Below are 11,033 nucleotides of genomic sequence, written 5' to 3'. Positions count from 1 at the left end.
TCAACTATTAAACAGAAACTACGTTTTGGGCCTGGGGGAGTTCAATCAGATATTTGCAAAGAATATGACCTCCTACAACGCACCATCAAAGTATACACCGACGCAGACTGGGCAAGCGATAGAACCGATCGAAAAAGCATCTCTGGTGGGGTAGTAATGTTCTATGGTGGACCAATCTCATGGGCAAGCAAGAAGCAGACATCTGTAGCTACATCTAGTACAGAAGCTGAGTACATTTCCATGGCGATGTTCACCAAACAAGGGCAATGGGTAGCCCAACTCTTGAGGGACTTAGAGCGACCACAGTATATCGGGAGCAACAGCGGAGTTCAAATGCTCGGAGACAACCAAGGAGCGCTAGCGTTAACCAAGAACCCACATCTACACGAGCGATCAAAGCATATTGACATATGTCACCACTTCATTCGAGATCTCACAGAAAAACATCTAGTCAATACCAGCTATGTCAATACAAGTGATATGGCTGCAGATGGATTAACAAAACCATGCGCAAGGGTGATATTTGAGAGATTCAAGAACATGCTGGGGTTTCAAAGAGAGTAAGCTCTTTGGGAGAGTATTGGAAGTTGTGGTATGTGCTCCAAAATCGACTAAATCGACCAAATTGACCAAATCGACCAAAATCACTGAATCCACCCATTTCACCTATTTCATCAGATTCATTGGATTCATCTTACGTCGAATTTATCAAAAAAAAAAAAAAAAAAAAAAAAAAAAAAAAAAAAAAAAAAAATTAATGATTTCAAGAAAATCACGTGGAATAACAGATAAGCTTAAGGTCTGTTCGCATACGATCGGATTTTGATGGTCTACCATATTAAAACAGTAACCCTACGATCAAGGAATAACGAATTTCGAAGCAATCAGTTATTGGGCGTATAAAAGGAATTTTAAAGAAACTAACTACTGAAGCTGAGAGAGTAAGCTCTCTGGGGGAGTGTTGGAAGTTGTGGCACGTGCTCTAAGCTACTGTGCATATATCACTTCCACTTCGTAGTTAGATTTTACCTTAGTACAATTAATCTACATAGTCAATAATACATGCATTCCACTGGCCTGCTCCTTTATTGTGAACACTATATATCTTTAATTATTATATTAAGTATAAGTATATATAATATAAGTATAGTATAGTATAGTATAAATATATAATATATCTAAATATAAGTATGATTATAAGTATAAGTATAGTAAAAATATAAATATTAATATGAGTATAAATATATAGTATATATTTAATAAATAATAGAAGTATGAGTATATGTATTATATTTTTAAATATATATATACTATATATCTAAGCATATATATATACTATACACCTAAGTATATATATATATAGAGAGAAATAAATAAATAAATAAGTAGATAGATAAATAAAGAAATAAATATAATATTTATATAAATGAATAGAAGAGAAAAAAATTAATAAACATATAACATGGTTTATTAGTAAATGAGTCATATGAGTAAACAAATCACTTTCACCTCAATTTATACTTTCAAAACTATATTATTCAATAACAATCGAATTAATTAATAAAACTATGAAGAATCTAATAATTTAGGGTTTATTATACTATTCTAACAAGTTCTTATATTATATTCTATCTTTTCATATTTATTATAATATTTATTAAAAAATGTTTTTTATTAGAATTCCTTTTCTTTAATATTTATTATATTGAATCTGAATATTAATTTTTTATTGAGATAATATATTAAAAGCCTTTTATTTAATAAGTATTCCTTTTTAATATAATTAAGTTTTTTTTATATATCAATATTTAATATTTTATTTATCTTTTAAAGTATATAAATCTTTATATTTAAAAATGTATTTGTATAAGCTAATCTCTTTATATTTTTAATTAAAATTAATATAATCTTGAATATAAATATAAAGGAGCTTACTTAATAATAAGTTATTTGAGATTTAATTGATATTAATTGAAAAAGAGCTTTTATTGAATTATAAGGCATTTAAAAGATTTATTAATTTAAATTGAAAAAGGGGAAAGGGAAAATAGATATATAAATTCGAATATTTAATTTCGAGAATATAACTTTAAAATTAAATAATATTAAGTTTGTTCTTTGAAATCTTGATTTTATATTTTAAAAAGTAATTGATTTTTAATATACAATTTTAAAAGTTATAAAGAAATTCAATCTTTAAAATATAATTAATATATACCTTAATAAATTCATTAATTTAAATACTATATAAACATTTCAAATCATTAAAATAATTAATATCAAATAATTAAATTAAATGATTCAAATATAATAATAATTTTAAATATATAATATCATTCTTTTTATAATATACTTGAAAAGCTATTAATTTATAGTTTTTATATTTATCTAATATCAATATTCAATATTTGCTCTCTTTTCAATCCTTAATATACTTATTGAAATATTTCAATTATTTTAAACCTATCTTATTATTTATTTGTTTATTAAATATAGACTTAATAGCTTATTTTATAGAAAGATTAATTTCGATATATTAATTGAAAAAATAAACCTATTCTTAAACTATTAGAAATAAGGAAATAGTTTCATTCTTTTCATTTTCATATATTATTACTATAGCTTATTTTTAATTATTTGATTATACTAATTTACTTCTATTATATCTTTTAGTATTAATAATAATAATTATTATATATATAATCCCTATTATAAAATCTGTTTCGTTAAAATTATAGAAATCTTTATTTAAAATATTATATTTCATTTATATATTTACAATTAATCGAAATCACTTTTTAATAAGTTTAAAATCTTTATAAAAAGCTTTTTGAAAGTTATAAATATAACTAAAATATATCTTTAATTTAATTCAATACTTTATAAATTAATACACTCAAAGCTTTTCAATATTCTTTATATTCCTTAATTCAAGAATATAATTCATTATATTTTTCACATTTTTAAATTTAAATAAAAAATCTTTTGAATCTATATCAAATATATATTCAATAATAATATCCTTTTCTAATTCTAAAAGATTATAAAATTTAAATCAATATTTAAAACAAAAAGTAAAATCTTTTATTCTTTATTATAATATTATATTCAAAATATTATACATTTTTACAACCTTTTAAATACTTGTTTTTTTATTTTTTTAAATAACTTTAATAACAAAAAGTATACAAGCTTTTTTATTATTCAAATTCATTATAAATTGTTAATAAAATATGTATTGAAAAAGAAGAAAGTAAATTGAAGTAAAAATAACTTGTTTACTAATATGATCCGCTTATTGATAAACCATATTAGATAAATATATATATAAATAGATAAATAGATAAACATATAGATAAATATATAGAGATATAAATATATAGAGAGATAAATAAATAAATAAACATATAAATAAACATATAAATAAACATATATATAATTTCTCAGCTTCTACTTCAGCTTCTACTTCTACTTTCGAGAAGAAAGTAAAAACCTCTTTCTCTTCGCTTCACTCCGCCCTCCACTCCTCCTTTCCAACTATCATTTTCTCTTCACTTTTTCCCTCTCTTTTCTAACTATCATTTATCATTTATCATTTATTTTTCATCTTTAAACTTCAACTTCAACTTCGTCTTTAAACTTGAATTTCTACATCGGGTTTGGGTTGGGGTTGTCCTGTCCGTGATATGGTGTTATATGTAGTATAGTATGATAACTCCTATCTTATATACAGATACAGATACAGATACAGATACAGATACAGATATACAGATACCCATATGATTCCCACCTTGCCTGTCTATTTATTCATACATGCATACGTGCATGTATACACCCATTGGTTTATCTATCAATCAACCAGCTACCAGCCATTTATCAACCCATTTATTTATCAACCAGCCAGCCAGCCAGCCGACCAACCATTTATCTACCTATCAACCAACTACTTTGCCCATTCACCCATGCACTCATCTACCCATCCACGCCAATCTCAAGCCAAGTCTCAACTCAGATTTCAAGGGTCCTCTAATCATCCCAAACCCCAATCAAAATCCTACCTCCTCCTCCAAACCCCCATCCCCCACCCCCCCCTCAAAACCGCCAATCCCCACGCCATCCCCAAACTATCCCACATAACATTTAATTTACTACCTCCAACCTCCTGCCATGCAATCGGTTGTTCCGAAACTTTGATTCCTTTTCCTTTTCCCTTCCCTCCCTTTTCATTCCCTAGCCCCCCCTCGTCCTCTACCCCCGGCGCACTCTCAGCCAACATAAGCATTTCGACATCGAAAATCCAGCCTTCGGCATGCATATATGGAATAATATGGGGAAGGGCAGCGCGAGTAAAAAGTTTGAATCCGCATTGGGTATCGCGGATACGGGAGGTGGCGGGGGGAGTGAGGAGACGGAGGAGGAGGTGGAAGGAGTGCATTAGGGTGTTGCGGAGGGCGGAGCGCTAGGGGGGAGGAATGTTAGTTTTTGGGTTTTGGGGGGAGGGTTGTGGATTGGAGAGGAGAGAATAAGGAAAGGGTCTGTGGAAGTAGAGGTAGTAAATGTAGTATGATGAAGAGACAAAAGAAAACATAAAATGTTTTTCTCCGTTACACTAGCAATCTCCGTCCATTGGAATGTGATGCGAAAAGAAAACACGAGGAAATCAAAGAAAGAAAAACATACCTTGACAACCGCCTCACTCCCCACCAACCAAGCTCTACTCCCCACCGCCACTCCTCTCCCCTCCTCATCCACCACCTCCTTGACCCCCTCCACCAACTTCCCCAAATCCTTAAACCGACTCGCCCCATCCGCATCCGCAAACACCGCATACTCTCCCCTCACATGTCTCATCCCATGGGTCACCGCGCCCCCCTTCCCCCGATTCTCTTCCAACGTCACAATCCTCAAAACATCATGCAACCCATTCTTCCTCGAAAACTCCAACGCGATCTCCACCGTGCGATCCTTACTCCCATCATTCACCAATAATATCTCATAGCCCGTTCCGGTCCCTTTCCCTTTCGATATGCGTCCATATGTGGTATCGAGAAACGAAAGCGCTTCTTCCAACATACCCGTTAGACGTTCTTCTTCATTGTATGCCGGTACCACGAGACTCATCTCGAGAGTTGCGGGTTCGATGGCTCCGGTGCGAATGGGATTTTGCGAGGGTGAACCAGTTTTTGAAACAGAGGCTTCGCGATGCGCAACCCAGGAATCGTACCAGCAGGTTAGGGGCTTGGTTTCGGTGGTGCCGGTGGGAGTGGTGGTTGTGTAGGTTTTTTCGGATGGGTAGGGTGGTCGGGGGACGGGCGCGACGAGGAGGAGGAGGATGTATATCTGGTGAGGAGAGTATTAGCATGGTTGACAAACTCTGGAAGTATGAAATTCCAATTCCTATCCATCGCAGAGGATGAATCCATCTCTTTCAATTATCATCATCCCCGCAACAACTCCCCCTCCCTCCAAACCAAGAAAGAAAATCAACTCACACAACCCAATCCTAAACCGAACAGCCCAATGAATACCAACCCCAATACATGCGTCGGCGTATCCCTCACCATCTCCCACAATCCCCCCAATATCTGCAAGGGAAATTCCAGTAACCCCTCCATATCGAAGTTTAAGTAGAGTAGAGTTGCAAGATTCCTCGTCTCCCTTTCTTTTCCTTCCTTTCCTTTTTAAATCGAATCCGTGAAATGCGCTGGGAATCCCGCAGAGAGGATTTATCAATTTGAATCGAATCGAATCGCAAAGCCGTTCGTTCGTTCGTTCCGTTTCTTGCGCGAACGAAACCCAGATTCCTCAAACCTGCAATCGCAATCGCAAGCGCAATCACAATTGACAATGGACAAATTCCCCAAGCTCAGAATCCTTCCAAGTATTGAATTTCTCCTCCAATTCTTCTGCTTCTTCCCGTTCCTCCAATCCACAAAACTCCCACTCCCTCGTCTCGTCTCGTTCAGCAGAAAGGAACTTATGTATGTGTATACCTCTGCACCTATGCCCGCCTGTACGTATTCACAAGAAACTATCCACACACACACACAAAATTAAGTAAAGTACCCAAGTAAATAAATAAATAAATAAATAAAAATGAATAAATAAGTGAACCCCAACAAAAAAATTAAATCAATCAATCAATCAATCAATCAATCAATTGGAGCCGGTCAAGATCGATCTTCTACTTACAATCCTCACATTCACATTCACATTCACCATAAGAACACGTTCTCCAAAACCAAACCCACGGCCTCACCTCGTACCCGTACCGTACCATGTTACAACTTTACAGCCCAACAACAACAACCCACCTTGGTCCAAGCGTCCAATCTACCATTAATCTGAGGCCCCCCCTTACGCAGTGAAATGAATGCCAGACTCGATGGATGGGATTGGCTGACGCGGCAGTTCGTGACTTACATAGGTAGGGTACGGACCTCAGCCTCCTTAGTAATATCAGTAGTATCTCGGATTCGATAGTCCTCCTCGCAGAATTCGTAGCCTTGCCTACCTACCTACCTAGTTAGATAAACATTGAAGACTTGTTAAACGGTAACCTTATTCGATTCCGCTTATTCATTTTTCGCTTGTGAAAAGGGAGGGTGAGGTTTGAGGATGTGGAGATGTGGAGATGGATGTGAAGATCGAGGGTACTAGGTACGAGATACTGACTGGCATGGGGTGCGAAAGGGAAAGGGGAGAGGATAGATTTCCTAATACCTTTTGTTTAAACTCAATACTAGGCAAGTATCATCACATCTCGTTCCGAAATATTTACTCCCATCATCAAACCATTCAAAAACAAACAATCAATCAATCAATCAAAGCGCTGGAAATCTTCATTTCATGCTGTTATCAATGTCAAGATCTATTTGACAAAGATAATATCAATTCATCTGATATCAACTCATCTGTTCTCATCTTTTCCTTTCCCTTCCTCCTCTCTCCCCTCTCTCCTTTCTTTCGCTAATCATTTGATTTCCTCCCATCCCACCAATCCATTCATCCATCCATCCATCCATCCATCCATTCATTCCCAGAAATATCGCTGTCCCAATTCTACTGTACAAGTAATTGACAATCAAGTGATTCCGCAAAGTTTCCCTCCCCATCCTTTCAACCAAAGCGAAAAAATCAAGCCAAAGCCAAGAATCTTGATGCAAGCAAAATTGAAATATTGGCGCCAAAATTAAAAGCAAGCCAATAAAAGCAATCACTGTCACTGGTTTGAACTGAGTGAACCTTTATATCCATCCATCAGCAACAATTCCATTCCATTTCCTTCCCTTCCTTCCCTTCCTTCCTTTCCTTTCGCCTAAACTCCATTTCGTGCAATTAAATAGCGCCAATGTCCTCCGACGAATTCTAATCTTCCATTAAAAAGATTTGTAAATCAACGTAACACGATATCAACTTGCACTGCCCCCAGGGCTATCACCACCAGTTTTGATAGCTGGAGTTAAGCTGATGGCAATCTTTTTAGGTCCATTATTACCATCTCGTGTTTTGTTGAAGCTCTGTTTCCTTCTTAACACGCTATTTGTTGATGTCGTAGAACTCGTAGAACTTCTTCGTTTATGATGAGAAAGTTTGCCGAGTTCATCTTCTTCATCTTCTTCTCTCCTGCGTTTTTCCGATAACCTTTCTGGTGGAGTTGGTGTGGAAGAGGTAGGAGTTAATACTAACTCATCTCCACTGGAATCTTTGGAAGCTATTGGCTTTGGTGAAGGGCTCCGACTCAATGGAGCAGACGTTATACCCACAGAAATATCGTTTTCCGAAGTTTCATTTTCTTCATCCGATGGATAGTCAACCAAAGGTTGCGAAACAGGTGGTTCCCCATTTGTCAAACTCTGGTCCTGAGATTTTTCCTCTTCGTCATCAGAAGTATTGAAATAGGCTTCTTCATCCGCATCTAAGTCCTTGATACCTGAACCCCATCTACTACCTCTACCTGTCTCAGGTCTCTTCGGACTTTCATCTTCGGTATCGAGGAATGAAGTTTCCATACTCGATGCAAATCCTTGATTATTATCATACCTTGTGATGAAATTTGTGAAAGTGTCAACATAGGTGATTGACTCGAATTTTTCTCGATAGTTTTCCACCAAATGATTGACCAAAACCCTTGTACTAGAACCTTGATTCTTGATAAATTCAAAGAACTCCAAACATGCTGAATTCAAGAGATTATCTCGAGGCATGGTTTCAATGACAAGGTCTAAAACTGGCTCAAAAAGATGATCTTGCATCATCTGTTGATTGTAAAATTCATCTTGTAAACCAACCAGATTGCGGAAAAACTTTAGTGCAGCTAAAGTTTGTTAGTAGAGTTCAAGGCTATCAAGAATACAGTAACTTACTCAATTTTAGGTACTTCTCTGGACTTCCCAAAAGTTGAGAGATCCGTTGAGCTAATCCTTCTGATAGCACAAAATATTTGCTGCGGTGCATATGTTGTCTAATGAAAAAGCAAAGAATCTCTATCAAATAAATAAACAAAGATACTTGATGAACAGTAAAGTTCATATCCTCACATCCTTTCAAATCCACTAGAGGTTTAAATAATTTTTTCGCTGATTCCTCATAGAATTGATTGAGGAAAAGTTCATGTTGAGGATCTGTTTGGTTTCGAATGCGAGCTGCATATTCAGCACCATTGGCTTTTGAGAGTCCTTCCAACGGCCCTACATGACTACCTTGGTCGAGAAGAACCTTGATCGCATCTGCTATTTGAGCCTTTACACCCAAATCTGCTTCTACCAGAAGAAGATCGATAAGAGAATCAGTGAGCAAAGTTTGCTTCTCGGCCATTTGTCGAAATATGGTCTGACGAATCATTTGAGGATCATGATCAATCATAGAAACCAATACGTCTGTAGCTCCCACTCGTACCCCAACATCATTGTGTTTGAGAGCAAAGTTGATGACAGATAAAAGGCCATGACTCAAAAAGTTATTGTATAGCGTTTGTCGTCCGGGTGGTTGCAAATTCTTCGCGATAGCGCAGCATTGTTGTATGAAAAGTACAGCCATTTTCTTCCTCTCTTGATCTGTCTCTTGGTTTCCAAAAATGCCGAAAAGTTCCTTGAGAACTGCTGTATTGTTCTGTAGATATTGGACAATCTCAACTTGATTGAAAAAAATCAGACCGTTCAGAACCGAGAAAGTAGGGTCATCCAAGATTCGGGCGAGTACAACATCCTTGAGATATTGTAATCGATTCGTATTGTGAATCTTCCTCATGATGTTTTCATCGGGTATCTCAACAACTTCTTTATATCTATCCTTTTTGCCTAACCAAAGTCGATGATTGGCCTTGTGACTTGGGAAATCCGAATCGTACTCTAAAGCTCCGACAACACCAATAACCACCTCATCTGTAACGATATGCTCAATTATTGCATTGTCATTTAGCAATATTATAATCTTCATCATGTTGCAAAGTCGATGTAAACTTGGTAAATCCTCCATATCTTCTGCTATTTCGACCAGTGGTATCAGTCTTCGGATATAGTTTTCGTTGATAACCAATTTCGTCAGGGCTTCGCGTCCGGATGTTGTGCTGTTCAATTGTCTTAATTGCATTTCCAATTCGGGCAGGTTACCCAATGAAGGATTGGGGAGAGACGTTGGAATGTTTAGCTCGGGGATGTTGTCATCAGATATGATATCTTCTGTAGGAAATGTAAGTATCACGAGGGCAGCAGGATGTCATGATTGGAGATTTTAGGTTGCTAAACTTACCCTCAATACTAATTCCTCCATGTCCACCCAAAGTCGTTTGTATGTTATTGATAAATCGCCTGTAGAAAATCAACAGTCAGAAAATGTTCGAGTGCGCAACCATCTTGTGACGCGTTAATCGCGACATGCCACTTACCAAACAGCTGTGCAGCCCTCTGCTTCTTGAAAGCTGAGAGCCATATCCATCTCACTATCCGGTTCTGTCCATACTATGAGAGTTTCTGCATGGCACGCATTAGTATGAAATGTGGGAATCATGCGCTGATCCAAAATACCTTGCTGTTTCTGAAATTCATCTCCTTTAACAATCTTAGTCTCTAGGAGTATACGGCCTGGTTGATCCTCCGACTGCACCATTACTCTAGGGTCTGATTTTTCGGGGCCATTATCCTATGTAGACTCAAGATGATTAGGCAACAAGTCTCGATGGAAATGCGAGAGAAAGATAAGGGCAAGAACAAGCGGCGCGCAGACAATGGATGCATGCGTGGAGATTGAGAAAGGAAGCATAAACATACAACCATAAAGTCGGCTCTGCAAAAGCCAGTACCTCTATCAAACCAGTCGCCATCGCGCAACTCATAGACCTTGACCCTCCTCTTGTCATTTGGCGGATTTTGATTAGGCCCTCCTGCCTGCGCCATCATCAAAGGTTGTGGTTCCCCCTCCAGTTCCTCTTGCACGTATTCCAGTACCTCCGATGAGATATCTAAGTGTTGTTGAAGAGACAGCTGCGACTGCGTTTGAGTGAGAACGGACGCCACAGTGGATTGTTTGCGCCTCGGAGTCGCGCGTAACTGAGAAGTGGGTTGAGGTAATGGAATGATCTCTCAACGATGAGATAAGAGATGGATAGAGTGAGCGACGGTGGTAATTACTTGTAATGAATAAATCGGGATGGATTGCGATGGTTTCAGATTGTTGAGCGGGTTAATTCATCTGGCTTGTTGGCGTGCGGGTTCGGGATGATGAAATTGTAAGTGGAACTTAGTAACTTTACACGCTCACGCCTTACATTTACTTCTCTCGCTAAAATTATGCCAGGTAAGGTGAGGTGAGGCAAGGCAAGGCAAGGCAAGGCAAGCAAGTTTCTATCCAGTGAAGCAAGGCAAGATGTGTTGAATATGTGAATGGCAGTGACCAACAAGAATGATTGATGAAAGTTAACGAGTAGAAAGATGAATACAGTACGGCCACAAATATGATTTTATGTTTTAGTCTTTGGTTTAACTGTGGAAGATGTACGAGTACTCTATCGGTTGGACCCTTTGAAAGATCTTGTT

General features: G+C 36.8%; 2 protein-coding genes across 2 annotated transcripts; both read right to left on the bottom strand.

Annotated features, from left to right (window-relative positions):
* Positions 1-4,054: 4,054 nt before the first annotated feature.
* Positions 4,055-5,615, bottom strand: EAF01_000424 (uncharacterized protein; the record flags this gene model as incomplete). Its single annotated transcript, XM_038908674.1, has 3 exons — positions 4,055-4,459; positions 4,681-5,340; positions 5,493-5,615. 3 exons carry the CDS (start codon positions 5,613-5,615, stop codon positions 4,055-4,057), a joined length of 1,188 nt encoding a protein of 395 aa, XP_038775580.1.
* Positions 5,616-6,815: 1,200 nt separating this feature from the next.
* Positions 6,816-10,704, bottom strand: EAF01_000423 (uncharacterized protein). Its single transcript, XM_038908673.1, has 5 exons — positions 10,269-10,704; positions 9,887-10,140; positions 9,751-9,809; positions 8,367-9,680; positions 6,816-8,317 (listed from the first exon to the last, which is right to left on the bottom strand). The coding sequence occupies exons 1-5, from the start codon at positions 10,395-10,397 to the stop codon at positions 7,413-7,415; spliced, it is 2,661 nt and encodes an 886-aa protein (XP_038775579.1). The 5' UTR covers positions 10,398-10,704; the 3' UTR covers positions 6,816-7,412.
* Positions 10,705-11,033: the final 329 nt, after the last annotated feature.

The sequence above is a fragment of the Botrytis porri genome (genome assembly GCF_014898465.1).
Source record: "Botrytis porri strain MUCL 3234 chromosome Unknown BPOR_001, whole genome shotgun sequence".
NCBI lineage: Eukaryota > Fungi > Ascomycota > Leotiomycetes > Helotiales > Sclerotiniaceae > Botrytis > Botrytis porri.
This window is presented reverse-complemented; position numbering and strand designations above follow the sequence as displayed.